Here is a 20152-nt window from a genome sequence, read left to right on the forward strand (position 1 = left end):
TAAAGCTCCACACAGTGAAGGAAACAATCAATAAAACTAAAAGACACCCTACGGAATGGGAGAAGATATTTGCAAATGATGTATCTGATGAATGCTTAGTAATCAAAATCTAGAAATATATTTTAAAAAATTTTAAGTTCCAGTATAGTTAACAGACAGTGTTATATTAGTTTCAGGTGTACCATATGTGATTTAGGTGCATCAAGGACTGAAGGTACCGTATAGTGATACATCACCCAGTGCTCATTATGACAAATGCACTCCTTAAAGCCCATTGCCTATTTTACCCATCACTCCACCCACCTCCCCTGTGGTAAGCATCAGTTTGTTGTCTGTACTGAGTCTATTTCTTGATTTGCCTGTCTCCTTTTTTACTTATGCTTTTAAATCTTTGCTTTTTTTTGTTGTTGTTTCTTAAATGCCACCTATGAGTGAAAGGATATAGCATTTGTCTTTCTCTGATTGACTTATTTTCTTAGCATTGTAATCTCTATCTCCATCCATGTTGTTGCAGGTGGCAAGATTTCATTCTTTCTTATGGCAGAATAATATTCTGTTGTGTATATATACCATACCTTTTTTTGTTTTCATTTTTTAATATATTTTTAAAATTGAAGCTCTATTTGCCAACATATAGTATAACACCCAGTGCTCATCCCATCAAATTCCCCCCTTAGTGCCCATCACCCAGTCACCCCATCTCCGCACCTGCCTCCCCTTCCACTACCCCTTGTTCGTTTCCCAGATTTAGGAGTCTCTCATGTTTTGTCACCCTCTCTAATTTTTCCCACTCCTTTTCGATCCATCTGTCGGTGGACACCAAGGCTCCTTCCACAGTTTGGCTATTGTGGACATTGCTGCTATAAACATTGGGGTGCAGGTGTCCTGCCATTTCACTGCATCTGTACCTTTGGGATAAATACCCAGTAGTGCAATTGCTGGGTCATAGGGTAGCTCTATTTTTAACTCTTTGAGGAACCTCCACACAGTTTTCCAGAGTGGCTGTACCAGTTCACATTCCCACCAAGAGTGCAAGAGGGCTCCCCTTTCTCCACATCCTCTCCAACATTTGTTGTTTCCTGTCTTGTTAATTTTAGCCGTTCTCACTGGTGTGAGGTGTATACCACATCTTCTTCATGCATTCGTCTCTTCATGGACACTTGAGATGCTTCCATAATTTGGGCTCTTATAAATAATGCTGATATAAACATGTATTATCCTTGCATGTATATTCCGTACAATGCATTATCTGTATGAATTAGTGCTTTTGTCCTTTTTGATAAATACCCAGTGGTTGGATTACTGGATGGTAGTTCTAATTTTAACTTTTGGAGGTAATTCATTTTGTTTTCCATGGCCAGTGCACTAGTTTGCATTCCCACCAAAAGTGCAAGGGGGTTCCTTTTTCTCAACATCCTCCCCACACTTGTTGTTTCTCTTGTTTTGATGTTAGCCATTCTGACAGGTGTGGCATGATACCTCATTATAGTTTTGATCTACATTTCCCTGATGATGAGTGATGTTGAGCATCTTTTCTTGTGTATGTTGGCCATCTGGATGTCTTAGATAAGTGTCTGTTCATGTCTTCTGCCATTTTTAAATGGTATTATTTGTTTTTACAGGTGTGGAGTTGTTTAAGTTCTTTATAGATTTGGGACACAAATCCTTTATCAAATATGTCATTTGCAAATCTTTTTTTCTGGTTCAGTAGGATGCCTCTTAGTTTTGTAATTCATTTCCTTCACTGTGCAAAGCCTTTTTATTTTGATATAAAACCAATTGTTTACTTTTGCTTTTATTTCCCTGGCCTTAGGAGACATGTCCGGAAAAATGTTGCTACAGCCAATGTCAGAGAAATTACTGTCTGTGTTCTCTTCATTATTTTTATGGTTCCAGGTCTCACATTTAGGTCTCTCCACCAAGTTGAGTTCATTTTTGTGTATGGTGTAAAAAGTGGTCCAGTTTTGTTGTTTTCCATGTTGTGGTGCAGTTTTCCCAACAGTATTTGTTGAAGAGACTACCTTTTTCCATTAGATAATCTTTCCTGCTTTGTCTAAGATTAGCCATCCATATAATTATGGGTTTCTTTCTAGGTTTTCTATTTTGTTCCATTGATCCATGTGGCTATTTTTCTGCCAGTACCAGAGTGTTTTGATTACTATAGCTTTGTAATATAACATGAACTCTGGAATTGTGATACCTCCAGCTTTGCTTTTCTTTCTCAAGACTGCTTTGGCTAGTTGGGGTCTTTGGTGGTTCCATATAATTTTTAGGATTTTTTTGTTCTACTTCTGTGAAAAATGCTGCTGGTATTTTGATAGGGATTGCATGAAATGTGTAGATTGCTTTGGGTAGAATGGACATTTTACCGTTATTTGTTCTTCCAATCCATGAGCATGGAATGTCTTTCTATTTCTTTGTGTCATCTTCAAACTTATGGAAGTATTCTTTTTTTTTTTTTAAATTTTTATTTATTTATGATAGTCACAGAGAGAGAGAGAGGCAGAGACACAGGCAGAGGGAGAAGCAGGCTCCATGCACCGGGAGCCCGACGTGGGATTCGATCCCGGGTCTCCAGGATCGCGCCCTGGGCCAAAGGCAGGCGCCAAACCGCTGCGCCACCCAGGGATCCCTATGGAAGTATTCTTAACCTAATGATTGAACTTTATGATTACAAGTTTGTTATGTTTTCTTTCATTGTCATCACCTTTGGAAAATAATATTTTTCTAGTACTTTTCTATTTATCCAAGCGATTTATTTATTTATTTTTATTTTATTTTTTAAAATTTTTATTGGAGTTCAATTTGCCAACATATATATAACACCCAGTGCTCATCCCATCAAGTACCCCCCTCAGTGCTTGTCACCCAGTCACCCTAACCCCCTACCCACCTCCCTTTCTACCACCTCTTGTTCGTTTCCCAGAGTTAGGAGTCTCTCATGTTCTGTCTCCCTTTCTGATAGTTCCCACTCATTTTTTTTTCCTTTCCCCTTTATTCCCTTTCACTATTTTTTATATTCCCCAAATGAATAAGACCATATAATGTTTGTCCTTCTACGATTGACTTATTTCACTCAGCATAATACCCTCCAGTTCCATCCATGTCGAAGCAAATGGTGAGTATTTGTCGTTTCTAATGGCTGAGTAATATTCCATTGTATACATATACCACATCTTCTTTATAATTCATCTTTCAATGGACATCGAAGCTCCTTCCACATTTTGGCTATTGTAGACACTGCTGCTATGAACATTGGGGTGCAGGTGTCTCGGCTTTTCACTGCATCAGCATCTTTGGGGTAAATCCCCAGTAGTACAATTGCTGGGTTGTAGGGTAGCCCTATTTTTAACTCAATACAGTGGGCTAAAATAGTTAAAATCTCATAGAAAGATATGATCAAATATCTGTAGAAGAAATCATTCCCTAATGAGTAAAAATTAGGCACTATACTATATATATTTCTGTACATGACTTTACTTAGTTTCGATCCTCACTATTATAAAACTGCGAGATAAATCCTATCATCTCCACTTGGTGCTTGATGAAATTGAGGCTGCAAAGGATCGAAACAACACAACTGAAAGAACTGTCAAGCTTCCATTTGAATCTATGCCCACCCAAAACCAAAATTGGCATGCTTTCAATTGTCCCATTTAAGAAAGTGAAATGAAAGAACAGCTTGCCAGAAGTCTGCATAAAAAGTAGAACTCTTACAACACTGTTGCTGTTGATGCGAACTTGCAATGCACATGGAAACTAAATACTCATTATACAGATAAGGGAATAAGGACACTGTCCTCTTCTCTTCCCACTGAGTGACTTTCCACTAACATGAGCCAAAATTGGTTTTTAACTAATTCACACTCAGCAAATGAATAGTGTCCTAAAGTCAAAGAAGCTTCTCCTCTGTGTTCCTTATAGTAGCTGAATCTAACAGACAGGTTAATGTTATGATTACAAGTGTGTTATGTTTCTTTCATCTTTCGTCACACGTGGAAAATAATATTTTTCGAGTACTTTTTAATTTATCCAACCAGATTTAATGTTATAAAAATTTTCACAGGATTATCTTAGAATTTCAGAAGCTTGTATTATTAGTCTATTGCTGTGTAACAAATTGCCACAAATTCAGGGACTCAAAACAAGACAAATATATTATCTTTCAATTTCCTTGGGTCAGGAGTCTGGGTATGGTTAGCTGGGTATTCTGCTCAGGGTCCCACCAAGCTGACATCAAGCTGTCAACCAAGCTGTGATTTTCATCTGAGGCTTGGGATCCTCTCCCAAGCTCACTGGTTGTTGGTAAAATCCATTTCTTTGCAGTTGTACCACTGAGGTACCTGTCTCCTTGCTGGCTGTCAGTGAGGCATTGCTGTCAGCTTCTGAAGGCTGCCCATAGGTCCTTGCCACATGGCCACCACAGGCAGTTCACAATGTCGATGTATGCTCTCTTCCAGGCCAGTTGGAATTTTACTTTTCTTTGACTTCCAGCTCCTCTCTAGTCCACTACAATGGAGTTTTTTATAAGATAAATTTTATACTTTGATTTTTTTGTGGACTAGACAGCTGTCAATCGAATTGTGCTTCTTTTAAAAGGACTCTGTCTTTTCTTCAGGCAGCTGTTAAATTGTCCCTCTTTGTCTCTCATTTTCAGGAGTTCTAACAATGTATCCATGTGTGTATTTCTTTTTATAAATAATATACATTGGGTGCACTTAGGGCCTCTTTAACCAATGCACACTGTTGTTCAGTTTTGGAAAAATCTCGGCTATTTTCTCTTCAGATACTGTATTTGCTGTACCCATTCTTTCCTTCATCTTCTTTATGATATATCTCCCACTTTACTATTCCTCTTATTAGCTCTTCCTAAATCAGCTCAAATGCAGATTGACCATTCCTGGGTCATAGCTCCCAATTTCTTCATTGCCTTTTAAGTTAGTCCTTTAGTGCCTTGAGTGGATGTTTTATTTTATTTTATTTATTTTTACTTTTTGCCCATTTATTTTTATTTATTTATTTTTGTATTTTTAAAAAATATTTTATTTATTTATTCATGAGAGAGAGAGAGAGAGAGAGAGAGGAGGCACAGACACAGGCAGAGGGAGAAGCAGGCTCCGTGCAGGGAGCCTGATGTGGGACTCGATCCCGGGTCTCCAGGATCAGGCCCTGGACCCAAGGCGGCGCTAAACCGCTGAGCCACCCGGGCTGCCCTATTTTTGTATTTTTTTTTTTATTGGAGTTACATTTGCCAACACATAGCATAACACCCAGTGCTCATCCCATCAAGTGCCCCACTCAGAGCCCATCACCCAGTCACTCCAACCCCCCCCCCACCTCCCTTTCCACCACCCCTTGTTCATTTCCCAGAGTTAGGTGTCTCTAATGTTCTGTCACCCTCACGGATATTTCCCACTCATTTTCTCTCCTTTCCCCTTTATTCCCTTTTACTAATTTTTATATTCCCCAAATGAATGAAACCATATAATGTTTGTCCTTCTCTAATTGACTTACTTCACTCCGCAGAGTACCCTCCGGATCCATCCACATTGAAACAAATGGTGGGTATTCATCACTTCTCGTGGCTGAGTAATATTCCATTGTATACATAGACCACATCTTTATCCGTTCTTCTTTCGATGGACACCGAGGCTCCTTCCACAGTTTAGCTATTGTGGACATTGCTGCTATAAACATTGGGGTGCAGGTGTCCTGCCATTTCACTGCATCTGTATCTTTGGGGTAATACCCAGTAGTGCAATTGCTGGGTCATAGGGTAGCTCTATTTTTAACGATTTGAGGAACCTCCACACAGTTTTCCAGAGTGGCTGCACCGATTCACATTCCCACCAACAGTGCAAGAGGGTTCCCCTTTCTCCACATCCTCTCCAACATTTGTTGTTTCCTGTCTTGTTAATTTTAGCCATTCTCACTGGTGTGAGGTGGTGTCTCATTGTGGTTTTGATATGTATTTCCCTGATGGCAAGTGATGCGGAGCATTTTCTCATCTTCTTGGCCATGGGGATGTCTTCTTTGGTGAAATTTCTGTTCATGTCTTTTGCCCATTTCATGATTGGATTGTTTGTTTCTTGGGTGTTGAGATTAATAAGTTCTTTCTAGACCTTGGATACTAGCCCTTTCTCTGATAATGTCATTTGCAAATATCTTCTCCCATTCCGTAGGTTGTCTTTTAGTTTTGTTGACTGTTTCTTTTGCTATGCAGAACGTGTTTCATCTTGATGAAGTCCCAATGTTCATTTTTGCTTTTGTTTCCCTTGCCTTCATAGATGCATCTTGCAAGAAGTTGCTGTGGCCAAGTTCAAAAAGGGTGTTGCCTGTGTTCTCCTCTAGGATTTTGATGGAATCTTGTCTCACATTTAGCTCTTTCATCCATTTTGAGTTTATCTTTGTGTATGGTGTAAGAGAATGGTCTAGTTTCATTCTTCTGCAGGTGGATGTCCAATGTTGCCAGAACCATTTATTGAAGAGACTGTCCTTTTTCCAGTGGATAGTCTTTCCTGCTTTGTCAAATACTAGTTGACCATAGAGGGCCCATTTCTGGGTTCTCTATTCTGTTCCATTGATCTATGTGTTTGTTTTTGTGCCAGCACCACACTGTCTTGACGATCACAGCTTTGGAGTACAACTTGATATCTGGCATTGTGAGCCCCGGCTCTTGTTTTCTTTTTCAATATTTCTCTGGCTATTCAGGGTCTTCTCTGATTCCACACAAATCTTAAGATTATTTGTTCCAACACTGTGAAGAAAGTCCATGGTATTTTGGTAGGGATTATATTAAATGTGTAAATTGCCCTGGGTAGCATTGACATTTTCACAATATTAATTCTCCCAATCCATGAGCATGGCATATTTTTTCCATCTCTTTGTGTCTTCCTCATTTTCTTTCAGAAGTGTTCTGTAGTTTTTAGATTATAGATCCTTTACCTCTTTGGTTAGGTTATTCCTAGGTATCTTATGCTTTTGGGTGCAATTGTAAATGCAAATGCAAATTGTAAATGCAATTGTAAATGGGATTGACTCCTTTAATATTCTTCAGTCTCATTGTTAGTGTATAGAAATGCCACTGACTTCTGGGCATTGATTTTGTATCCTGCCACATTGCCGGATTGCTGTATGGGTTCTGGCAATCTTGGGATGGAGTCTTTTGGGTTTTCCATGTACAATATCATGTCATCTGTGAAGAGGGAGAGCCTGACTTCTTCTTTGCCAATTTGAAGCCTTTTGTTTCTTTTAGTTGTCTGATTGCTGAGGCTAGGACTTCTAGTACTATGTTGAATAAGAGCGGGGAGAGTGGACATCTTAGGGGAAAGGCTCTTGGGTTTTCCCCATTGAGAATGATATTTGCTATGGGGTTTTTGTAGATGGCTTTTAAGATGCTGAGGAATGTTCCCTCTATCCCTACACTCTGAAGAGTTTTGATCAGGAATGGATGCTGTATTTTGTCAAATGCTTTCTCTGCATCTGTTGAGAGGATCATACGGTTCTTGTTTTTTCTCTTGTTGATATGATCTATCACGTTGATTGCTTGATGAGTGTTGAACCAGCCTTGCATCCTGGGGATAAATCCCAGTTGGTCATGGTAAATAATCTTCTTAATGTACTGTTGGATCCTATTGGCTAGTATCTTGTTGAGCATTTTGGCATCTAGTGTTCATCAGGAATATTGGTCTATAATTCTTTTTTGGTGCGGTCTTTGGTTTGGAATTAAGTTGATGCTGGCCTCATAGAACGAGTTTGGAAGTATTTCATCCCTTTCCATCTTCCAGGACAGCTTTAGTAGAACAGATATTATTTCTTCTTTAAACGTTTGATAGAATTCCTCTGGGAAGCCATCTGGCCCTGGACTTTTGCGTCTTGGGAGGTTTTTGATGACTGCTTCAATTTCCTCCTTGGTTATTGGCCTGTTCAGGTTTTCTATTTCTTCTTGTTCCAGTTTTGGTAGTTTGTGGTTTTCCAGAAATGCGTCGATTTCTTCTAGATTGCCTAGTTTATTGGCATATAACTGCTAATAATATGTTTTTAAAATAGTTTTATTTCCTTGGTATTGGTTGTGATCTCTCCTTTTTCATTCGTCATTTTATTAATTAGAGTCTTTTCCCTTTTGTTTTTAGTAAGGTTGGCTAATGGTTTATCTATCTATTAATTCTTTCAAAAAAACCAACTCCTGGTTTTGTTGATCTGTTCTACAGTTCTTCTGGTCTCTATTTCATTGAATTCTGCTCAAATCTTTATTAACTCTCTTCTTCTGCTGGGTGTAGGTTTTATTTGCTGTTCTTTCTCCAGTTCCTTAGGTGCAAAGTTAGCTTGTGTATTTGTTTTTTCCAATTTTTTGAGGGATGCTTGTATTGTGGTGTATTTTCCTCTTCAGACTGCTTTTGCTGTATCCTAAAGATTTTGAACGACTTTATCTTCATTCTCATTAGTTTCCATGAATCTTTTTAATTCTTCTCTAATTTCCTGGTTGACCCTTTCATCCTTTAGCAGGATGCTCTTTAACCTCCACGTGTTAAGAGTTTTTTCAAAATTTCTTCTTGTGATTGAGTTCAAGTTGCAAAGCACTGTAGTCTGAAAATATGCAGGGGACATTCCCAATCTTTTGGTATCAGTTGAGACCCTGATTTGTGACCCAGTATGTGGTCTATTCTGAAGAATGTTCCATGTGCACCTGAGAAGAATGTGTATTCAGTTGTGTTCAGATGCAAAGTTCTGGAAATATCTGTGAAATCTATCTGGTCCAGTGTATCAGTTAAAGTTCTTACTTTGTAGATGTTGTGCTTAGAAGATCTGTCATTTGCAGAAAGTGCCATGTTGAAGTCTCCCAGTATTAGTGTATTATCTAAGTATGTCTTTACTTTGGTTATTAATTGATAGATATACTTGGCAGTTCCCACATTAGGGGCATAAATATTCATGATTGTTAGGTCTTCTTGTTGGATAGATCCTTTAAGTATGATATAGTGGCCCTCTTCATCTCTTACTACAGTCCTTGGGATAAGCTTTAATTTATCTGATATGGGGACTGCTACCCCTGCTTTCTTTTGAAGACCGTTTGAATGGTAAATGGTTCTCCAACCTTTCATTTTCAGGCTGGAGGTGTCCTTAGGTCTCAAATGAGTCTCTTGTAGACAGCAAATAGATGGGACTTACTTTTTTATCCAGTCTGAAAGCCTGCCTCTTTTGATGGAATCATTAAGCCCATTCACTTTCAGAGTTACTATTGAAAGATACGAATTTAGTGTCATCGTAATACCTATTCAGTCCCTGTTTTTGTGGATTATTTCTTTGAGATTCCTCTTTCTCTTACAGGGTCCCCCTTAATATTTCTTGCAAAAGCTGGTTTGGCAGTCACATATTCTTTCAGTATCTGCCTATCTTGGAAGCTCTTTATCTCTCCTATTCTGAATGAGAGCCTTGCTGGAGAGAGTATTCTTGGCTGTATGTTCTTCTCATTTAGGACCCTGAATATCCTGCCAGCCCTTTCTGGCCTGCCAGGTGTCTGTGGAGAGGTCGGCTGTTAATCTAATATTTCTCCCCATAGAAGTTAGGGATCTTTTGTCTCTTGCTGCTTTAAGGATTTTCTCTTTGTCTTTGGGATTTCCAAGTTTCACTATTAAATGAGGTGTTGAACGGTTTTTATTGATTTTAAGGGGGAGGGGGGTAATCTCTCTATCTCCTGGATCTAAATGCCTGTTTCCCTCCCCTAATTAGGGAAGTTCTCTGCTTTGATTTGTTCAGATATGCTTTCTGGTCTTCTGTCCCTCTCAGAGCCCTCTGGAACCCCAATTAAATGTAGATTTTTTCTTCTGAGGCTGTCATTTATTTCCCTTAGCTTTTCCTCATGGTATTTCCATTGTTTTTTTCTCTTTTCTCCTCAGGCTCCTTCCTTGCCATCAACTTGTCTTCTATGTCACTCACTCTTTCTTCTACCTTATTAAGCCTCATCTTTAGGACCTCCAGTTTGGATTGCATCTCATTTGATTGATTTTTAATTTTGGCTTGATTAGATCTAAATTCTACAGTCATGAAGTCTCTTGAATCCTTTATTTTTTTTTTTTTCTAGAGCCACCAGTGGCTTTATAATTGTGGTTCTTAATTGGCTTTCTGACATTGAATTGTAATCCAAAATCTGCAACTCTGTGGCAGAGAGTATTGTTTCTGATTCTTTCTTTTGTGGTGAGTTCTTCTTTCTAGTCATTTTGCTCAGTGCAGAGTGGCTAAAAACTAGTTGTACTTGTTAGAAGCTCAAACTCTTCTCTCTGTAGCGTTCCAGCTGTTCTCTCTTTAAGTCTCAGGTTGAATTTGTATGTTTTCAGGATGATATGAAAGTTATCTAGGTAAGTTGGTGGGGACAGGTGACTTGGGAACCCTACTCCTCCACCATTGTGCCCCACCCAAGTGGATGTTTTAAAATATTTGTCCAGGTTTTGTTCTTAGTGACATGTTGGTCTAAATTACATTGGTCCTTCAATATCAGAAATAGAAAACCTCTTATAATTCATTTCATAACATCTATAGTTTTGTGCTCCTTTCATCCTTAATATTGTTTAAATATGTTTATTTTTTATCAGTCATGCCAAGACCTGTGAAATTACTACTTTCTTCTAATTCTATCAATTTAATCAAGTGTTGGTTTTTTTTAAAAAATGATTTTGTTTATTCATGAGAGACACACACACACACAGAGGCAGAGACTTAGGCAGAGGCAAAAGCTGTCTCCCCACGGGGAGCCTGATGTGGGACTTGATCCTGGGATGGGATCATTACCTGAGTCAAAGGCAGATGGTCAACCACTGAGGCACCCAGGTGCCCCTTTGAGTTTGTTTGAATCAGTATTTACATGCATTTTTATTCCTTCTGTGTTCTCTGCATAGTCTAATATCCTGTGATTAAGTTGGCAGCTTATTACTTTTTAACACATCTTTTTTCCTAATAAAAGAAAGCATTGCTCTAAGTACATCCCACAAAATTGTAATTAGTTCCAATACTAATTTTAGATTTGTAAAATATTCTAATTTGTATTGTTATCAATTCTGTTGTTGAAAGCCCGACATGAGGTATCAGGTAAAAGAAACTGAGGTAAATAGGCTCTTAGTGGGAAGTTTTGTTTTGGGCATTAGACTATGTTTAATGTTTGCTATAGCTGTGGTATCAGAGGTTCAAATTCTTTCATATCCTGCTTTTGTCTCCTTTGCTGTTTGTGTGTGTGTGTGTGTTTTGGTTTCCCTAGAGACTCCTTCTTAAATCATGCCTGAGCATTGCAGGTCTTTTAGCTGTGATCTTTGAAACTCTCCACCATATTGATGTAGTGGTTAGGTAAAGGGGAGTAGAAGCATTGCATAGTCCCATCATTAGGTGAGTCTCCTAGTTCGGCTGTGTCCATGGGCTGTAACATTCACAGGTCCTTCTCAGTGTTGTGTTGTTGTGGTGGTGGTTATTTATTTATTAATTTATTTTATCCTTCCCTAGATTTGTTAAGTTCTCATAAGATAGTTTTCCCTAAGGCCAGACAGTGCTCTCTGGGCTTCTTTCTAAATGTTCACTTGTCCCTTCTCCCTACTGATCACAAAAGGATTTTTTCCTAATCTTCATCATGAGAATCTGGTGAGGCTGCTGGAAGTAAAATGCATGAAACTATGAGGGTTCCACGGAGGGCAGGCCCTTCGGAGTTTTTATCTCTGAAGTTAGCCCATTCCCAGTCTCCAATAAGTAGTCGATTCCCCTCTAAGTATTCTGGCCAGTATCCAGTTACTGTTTCTACTCCCAGAAAGCTGTCATTTTCTGTGTTCACCTGTCTCCCAGTTTTTGGGGTGGTGCTTTCCCCTGTGCCTTTAATTCTCTGATAGATCTAAGAAGCGTTGTTGACGTTACCTTGGTTTACCCTTGGTTTTTGGTGATGGTGGAAGTGACAATGTCCAAGCTCTTTACTCTTTCCATGTTGGACCAGACTTCTTTTCCTTCTTTGGTAAGTGGGATAATTAGAATTCTGTTTCTTAATTTCCAACCATATGGGTTTCCTTCTAGTTAACTTTTTGATATTGATTTCCAACTTAAGTGCCTTATCATCAGAGAGCTTGGTCTGTGTAACTTCATATCACTGACATGATTTGAGATTTGCGCTGTGGACTAGTATGTGTTCTATTTTGAGATATTTTCAATTTGTGTTTGGTAATATGTGCCTGCTACCTTTACTAGGTTACTGGGCTGGGGGGAAATGGTTGATATACTTAAATAGGAATAATAAGGTGCTTACAAGGATGTGGGAGGGTTAAGAGGAATCAAAAAGGGATGGTGAAACATCCTGGCCTCTCAAGAGAAAGGAGCAGATAACACCTTATTGGGCCAGGGAAGGGAGCTGTAGGAGAAGGCCACCTGACAGTAACCCTGGGACATCAGGGAAGGACCAGGTCAATAAACATCCTCAAATATTCTTCTCCTGCCTTCCTCTATCCTACTAAGTAACTCTTGGTTGAGGCCACCTAGGTTGTAGAAGGCAACCAATGAGGCAACCAACAAAGTCTGTCTTCCAGATACAGACCAGAGGGAAAAGTGTGTATTTAGTTCTAGAGGGGCAAAAGAAAATATGTAGCATACATAAAAGGTAGAGTGAATCCTTTATTTGAGTGGATCATATGGGTGGGGAAATAATAAGTATTGGCAAAAGAAGGAGGCTGTTAAAGTGAATGAGAAAAATGTTGACATTCTAGGAAGTCTTCCCATAAGTATCCCCACATGGTTTTCACGGGCTGCACTAAATGGCAATTGCAGGTGTCCCACTGCAAATAGCAAAGGTGAAGAATGGCAGGATTTAGTTAGGTAGGGATGTGAGATTGATGGGAATGTGGGAAAGATGGCTGCTGGGTGGATGAAGATGGAGCTGAAGTAACAGAGGAAAAGGACAGAGTTTAAGTAAGAATCCATACTAGTGGTAGGCCAAAGGGCATGGTCAGGTAGGAAAAGTCTTATAACTTGAGAAAACTTTATTTTGTAATTTTTTAAAAGATTTTATTTATTTATGAGAGAGAGACAGAGAAAGAGAGAGACAGTAAGAGAGAGGCAGAGACACAGAAAGAGGGAGAAGCAGGCTCCATGCAAGATGCCCGATGTGGGTAGCCCGGGTCTCTAGGATCAGGCCCTGGGCTGAAAGCAGTGCTAAACTGCTGAGCCACCCGGGCTGCCCTTGAGAAAACTTTAGGAGTAGTTGTAGGCTGAGACAGAGACAAACACAGAAGTTTTTGTTTTTGTTTTTGTTTTTTTGAAAATTTTAATTTAGTGGTTCATCACTTACATGTAACACTCAGTGCTCAACATAGCAAGTGCCCTCCTTAAAACCCATCACCCATTTAGAACATCTGCCACCTCCCTCCCTCCATCATCGCTCCTTTTTTGCTCTCTATCATTAAGAATCTCTTATGATTTCTTTCCTTTTCTCTCTTTTTACCCCCTTCTCATGTGTTCATCTGTTTGGTTTCTTAAATTCCATGAGTGAATTCATTTGGTCTTTTTTCTGTGATTGACCTATTTCACTTAAGATAAGACTCTCTGCCTCATCCATGTCATTGCAAATGGCAAGATGTCATTTTTCGATGGCTGAGTAAACATCCATTGTATATATAGACCACATCCTCATTATCCAGTCATAAGTTGATGGACCTTTGGGTGATAGTTTGGCTATTGCTGATAATGCTGCTACAAATATTGGGGTTCATTTGCCCTTCAGATCTGTATTTTTGTATCCTTTGGTAAATCCCAATAGTACAGTTACTGGAATATTGGGTAGTTCTATTTTTAACTTTCTGAGGTGCCCCATACTGTTTTCTGGAGTGGGTACAACAGTTTGCATTCCCACCAACAGTGCAAGAGGGTTCCCCTTTTCCTGCATCCTTGCCAACACCTATTGCTTCCTGTGTTGTTCATTTAAGGCATTCTGACAGGTGTGAGGTGCTATCTCATCATGCTTTTGATCTGTATTTCCCTGATGATGAGTGATGTTGAGTATCTTTTCATGGGTCTGTTAGCCGTTTCTGTGTCTTCTTTGGAAAAATGTCTATTCTGTCTTCTGCGCATTTAAAATTTTTAAAATTAATTTATTTTTATTTGAGATAGGAAGAGAGAGATCACGAGCACGATCAGGAAGAGCAGAGGCAGAGGAAGTGAGATTCCCAAGCTGACTCTGAGCTGAGTGGGAGCCTAATGTGGGGATCATTACCACCCTGAGATCACGACCTGAGCTGAAACCAAGAAGTCTGAGGCTTAACCAGCTGTGCCACCCAGGCACCCCTACCTATTTTTTAATTGGACTATTCATTTTCAGGTTGTAATGTTGGATAAGTAACCAGGGTTACTGAACCTCAGCACTAATGATTTCTTGGACTGCATAACCCCTTGTGATGGCTGTTCTGAGTATTATAGGATGTTCAGTAGCATCCCTGGCCTCTACCTACTAGGTGCCAGTAGCACACCCTCTTCCTTTTGTGAAAAATAAAAGTCTATTCAGGTATGGCAAAATACCTCCTGGGCGAGAGAATCATCCCTGCTGAGAACCCCTGCTGTAGATATAGGTAATTGACTAGCGGAAGGGGAGAAAGAAGAGATGTGAGCAGAGTCTTAGGAAATGTAGTGTATTATAAATAAAGCAAGACATAGGAAGGAATCTTCATGAAGAAAAGAGAAACATTTAAACTGCACAATAGGCATCCAGCCCATGACAAAGTTTTCCAGTGGAAGCAAACAAATGCACAAAGAGTTAAAGTGCTCATTTTATATTCTATTTATAAAACACAGATGTCACTGGAAGGTTCTCTGACCCTAGCAGTTTTTACTCTATAACTCTCACTCTCAGTTTACAGTCTGGGGAAGTAGGTACTGTCCTTAGCCTTCTTGCTTGCTCCTTTTTTTCCCTCATAGTTAGGAATTCCTTTATTCCTTACCAAACAATCTAATAACAAATGTAGATAATAGTAGCTTTTATCTTTACATACAAGTTGTCATTTTTGGATACATCTTTCTGCAGAACTCTGCCACATTCATACCTTGTCCTTTTGAGAGGGTAAAATTTTACATTAGCCTTATTCAAAGTACATGGTAAGTATAACAGACCAAAACTGCCCCCTCGCCATGGAGTCTAGGGCAGGAGAGGAGAGTTTTTCCATATACAAGCACATTTAAACTTCTTCCAAATACAAAAACATCTGTGTTGTTGCTTTAGAGATAACTTTATGAATCGTAAGGTCTTAACTGTACAATTCAGGTGAAGTGTCAGCAAGTGTTTTAAGTAAATCCCAATAGCTTGAAATTCAAGTCCAAACTAGATATTTAATGTGTTTTTTTAAATTGCAAATTTGATGTCTTTAACCTGAGGTATAGAGTTGTCTTCTAGAATCTTTGCAAAGGCATAGGGACGTCAGCACCAGTGACACAAACTGGAGGAGCATCCAGGAAATTGAATGCAGGGCCTTCCATGATCCTGCCACAAATTTCAGCTCTTACTCCAAACTGTGGCCAGCCTCCTTCCACAGTTATGAGATGATTGGTCTTCATGACACAGGCTTCTTTTGTTTCAATGTCCATCGGTCTGATAGTTCGCGTATTTATCACCTCACATTCAATACCCTCTTTGGATAGCACTGTTGCAGCTTCTAAGCAGTGGCCCACAGGTTTTGAATGGGCAACTATGGTTATGTGTGTCCCTTGCCTTTCTATTTTGGCTTTTCCAATGGGAATCAGAAGATGTTTTGACTGAGCTTCTGAGTGAAATTCAAAAGGAACTCCATACATTAGTTCATCCTATAGCACCACCACTGGATTATTATCCTGAATGGCTGATTTAATAAGTCCTTTTGCATTCTTTGAATTCCAGGAGCTGACCACATTTAAGCCTGGGCAGTACCCATACTGGGCAGCAAAGCACTGTGAGTGTTGGGCAGCCATGCCTGCTGAGGTGTCATTGGGCCCCCTGAAGACTATAGGCATAGGCGGAAGGCCCTCCAACATGTAGTAAGTAGGTCTTGGCAGCTGAATTTATAACCTGGTCAATAGCTTACATAGAGAAATTGAAGGTCATAAATTCACAGATGGGCCTCAACCCACCCATAGCTGTACCCACGGCATTTCCAGCAAAGCCCCTCTCATATATGGGAATATCTATGATTCTCTTATTGCCATATATCTTCCACAGGCCTTGACTAACCTTATATGTGCCATCATACTGGGCAACTTCTTCCCCAAGTAGAAATACCTTCTCATCTCTTTCCAGCTCCTCATCCATACTTTGGTTTATAGCCTCACAGACTGTCACCTGCAGCACCACAGGCGCTATCCAGTGGAAGTGCCTCCTCAGCAGCCCAGACACCTTTTCAAGGGGTCTCTGCATCAGACAGACACTGCCACCATCTTGACCGTGTCCTCTGGCAACCCCTGCTCTTGCTTCTGTCCTTGCACCTTCCCATTAATAATTCACATGTATTTGGCATAGAGGCCCTCCTCTTACCTCCTTTGAGGAGGAATCCAAACCTACACAGTAGTGCTTATTTTTTTCTGGGAACTTCTTGGATAGTTTTGATGCCACCATATAGGTATAATATTGTATACCTCTTAGCATTTTTCTCCCACTGACTGCTTTTTCCCTAACTTCTATATCCCTCTGTTTCCCTCCTGGTTCTCAATATGCTCTTTTCTCAAAGATGGAGCTCATGCTAATTGCATTTGTTTTAGAAGTAAATGCCCAAAGACTGTACTGGTACTCTTCTTATTACCATCCTGGAGAAGGCTACAACATTTCTGCCAGTTTTGTAATAATCTTTTCCAATTCATTACACTTGCCACTCCATCACGAACATGTATCATTAAGAGAATTTGAAAGGATAAATCTACATGGGAAGTAATATCATACAGATGAACATTATACATCAACGGGATCTTCTGGTTTGATGCTAGTAGGAAGAAAATGATGAAACTCTTTCCTGGAGCCTTTCAGGATTGGAGAGTTGCCCAGTTGTCAGGGATAGGGGAAGGAACTTCTCTTCCTAAAGGTATCCTACTAGACAGACTCATCCTGGGCCAGGCTGATCCTCCCAAGGGCCCTCACCATGGCTCCCAACATTTCTTTGTTTCGAAAACTATAGATGATGGGGTTGCACATGGGGGTGATGATGGTGTAGAGGAGGGAGAAAGGCTTGTCTTTGTCAGGGCCATGTGTGCTGCGAGGGTTCATGTAAGAGAACATGGCAGAGGTATACAGAAGGAGGACCACAGTCAGATGGGAGGCACAAGTAGAGAAGGTCTTCCCTCGACCTGAGGAGGAGGCTCTGCCAAGGATGGAGGCCAGGATGCGGGCATAGGAGATGACAATGAGCACCATGGGGCTGAGCAGCACCAAAATGGCATCGACAAAGATCATCCTCAGACTAAACCGGGTGTCTCCACAAGACAGGGCAATCACTATGGGGGCCTCACAGAAGAAGTTCTCTATGTGGTTGTCTCTACAGAAGGGATTCCGGAATGACATATACTCAAGAAAGATGCCATTGATCAGCCCAAAGAGCCAGGCAGTACTCACCAGCTTCACACAGACCTGCTGGCTCATGATCTGGGCATAGCTGAGTGGGTGGCAGATAGCAACATAACGGTCATAGGCCATAAAAGCCAAGAGGATGCACTCAGCCACACCCACACAGAAGACCAAGTACATCTGGGTCAAGCAAGAGACAAAAGAGACAATGTGGTTCTTGACCACCAAGTGGATCAGCATCTGCGGGATAGTGGTGGTGATGAAGCAGACATCCAGGAAGGACAGGTGGCCAAGGAAGAAGTACATGGGGCTGTTGAGCCTGGGGTCTGTCCAGGTGATGAAGATGATGAGGCCATTCATGGCCATGGCAAGGCTGTAGAGGGCTAGGAAGAGAGCAAAGAGTAATGCCCGAGTGGAAGAGGAGCTCTGCTCAAAGCCCACGAGGATGAACTCTGTTACTGTGCTGCCATTCCTTAGGTCCACTGTCTTGGACCTGCTTGAGGAGGGAGGACAGGAAAGCACAGGTGAGATAGTTTGTAGGGAATGTAAGGTACTCACTTGAGCCCAGAGACCCAGCTATAAAAGAATAATGAGTGGTGGTAAATGTTTTAGAACTTTAGGAATACATGTAATTGGAAATGTTGTGGGGCAGTGAGGATACCAGGGTCACCACAGGCGGCATACATGGAATTGTAACATCAAAACTGAGGAAGCGATAGTTACACTTTATTCTGATTTGGGCAGGCCTTAAATGAAGTACCACATCTGCCCCAGGGCTGTAAACACTGAAGGATTAGCCACTCTCCAAAATGTGTTCAGAGGTGCAAAGCTAAGATGGTTGGACCTGGTACTCATGGCAAATGAGGAAAGTTTAAGAAAGTTTAAGAAAGTGAGGAATGGAGTATTTGAGGGAACCGCATGCTGGCTGTTAGCTTATAGAAGATCATATTTGGGAGATGTTTACAGATGTATTTTCCTAGAAGAGAAAAAGTGCTCAGCCTTACTGTATGTATTTGAAATGATGAATGGGTTGAAGTTTCAGAGGAAACAATAACATTCTCCCCTTCAGCATTGCCCCTTAGGTGAGAATGATTTGCAAATCTCTGGAAACATCCATGCTTACCCCTTAGCTGAGAATGATTTGCAAATCTCTGGAAAGAGAGTCATCCACTCTCTTTCCAGACTCTCTCTCCCAGTGGTTGTTGCTGCTGCATCCACCACCCATGCTGTGCATGCGGGAGATGGGGCCTAGTTCTGAGCTCTTGCATGCTTTCCTAATGAGAGGCAGTTTCCTACAGAGGTTGGAATATAGGGCTATGCACCGTTGGGTGCAAAGGATGCAACCATTGCTCTGAGACAAGGGAAGGTATGAGTGGGACACAAATACAGCATTTCTGGAATGGACCTTCACAAAACTGATCTGTCTGTTTGCTTCCAGGATAAGTCTTGTTCTTTTCCCATCATCAGAGAATGAGTGTTCAGAATTCTCATGTTCTTTTCTCATTATTGCAACTTTTAGGAAGTCATCATGTTCATGTTTAATCTCTCTTGCACTTTTCAACTTGTCTCTGAGTTAGGATAGAGAGATCCCTTCCACTCTCAGATTCTTATAGATGGTTAGTATATTCCTTCTTAGCCTTCGGTTCTGCCAACCACTCTTCTTCATTTTCTTTTCTCTCAGGCCTTTTCCCACACGTTCTTACTCTACCCGTATATTAGTCTTTCCCCCTCCTTTTTGCACTTCCACTTCTCACTGTTTTCTTCTCCCTTCTCCCTTTCTCATATTTGGTGTAGGTGTCTGCCATACAGTGACCTCTGGTTGGACTCCCCTTCCTTCTCTGTCTCTTTAAATATCTCATGTTGTCTATCTTAATTTTAGAACAGACCTACCCCATTACTGCCACTCTTTTCTGCTTTGGATTCCCTCTAGGTGATTCCTGATATGTCAAGGCAGTAGGCAGTTCCCATCACCCGTACTTTGGGATGTTCCCTTAGAACTTGTCCCTAGAACTCCTCTTCAGGGGTGAGAGAGGACAGGAAGGGTCTTAGGGCAATGTTTAACCCGAAAAGTGGCTTGGGATCCTGGGACCAGTGGACATGTTGTGGCTGAGGTCAGAGTCTGGGCAAGGGAAAGCAGTGAGCTATGCTCCAGACAAGCCTGGGACCTGTCCAAGAAGACACTGAAGCTCAACCTAAGAAGGCCCGAGGATCTATAGTAGTATATAAATGCTTATCGTGGTTGATTGTACCAGAAAGAATACCTGGTGAGAAGTAGCATCTAGAACCCTGGTAAATACCGGGGTTAATCAGCCAAGCATTTGTATAAATAAATAGGACAAGGACTTGAAAATCACATCCTACCTCATTCTGTGGGTTGGCTGGTGATGATGTTTATCACTGAATCACTGCAGCAAATAATAGAGAAAATCTCATGGTGTCTGAAGAAAAACTGGTCCACGGAGGATGGTCTGATCTGCTGGTCCACTCTGGAAGGTAGTTGTGGTGGTACCACGTCAGTTCTTTGACATTCATAATGTAGATGATGAATGTTCACTTAAAAATCCCTCTATGTTGCATATGTACTGCACTTTAACTGTCACATATTCCACTTATTAATAAACATAG

The 20152-nt window shown here is 40.6% G+C and overlaps 1 protein-coding gene and 1 pseudogene across 1 annotated transcript; both read right to left on the reverse strand.

Annotated features, from left to right (window-relative positions):
- Window positions 1–15325: 15325 nt before the first annotated feature.
- LOC119866381 lies at window positions 15326–17018 on the reverse strand (annotated as a pseudogene).
- Window positions 17019–17024: 6 nt separating this feature from the next.
- Window positions 17025–18116, reverse strand: LOC119866383 (olfactory receptor 10AD1-like). The gene has a single exon (XM_038577490.1). It carries the CDS (start codon window positions 17891–17893, stop codon window positions 17057–17059), a length of 837 nt encoding a protein of 278 aa, XP_038433418.1. The 5' UTR covers window positions 17894–18116; the 3' UTR covers window positions 17025–17056.
- Between the last annotated feature and the right edge of the window lie 2036 nt (window positions 18117–20152).

This window comes from Canis lupus, chromosome 27, assembly GCF_011100685.1.
Source record: "Canis lupus familiaris isolate Mischka breed German Shepherd chromosome 27, alternate assembly UU_Cfam_GSD_1.0, whole genome shotgun sequence".
NCBI lineage: Eukaryota > Metazoa > Chordata > Mammalia > Carnivora > Canidae > Canis > Canis lupus.

Bases quoted from the DNA above. Each gene is read 5' to 3' on its own strand.
- LOC119866383 (XM_038577490.1), bottom strand. From the start codon at position 17,893: ATGGCCATGAATGGCCTCATCATCTTCATCACCTGGACAGACCCCAGG.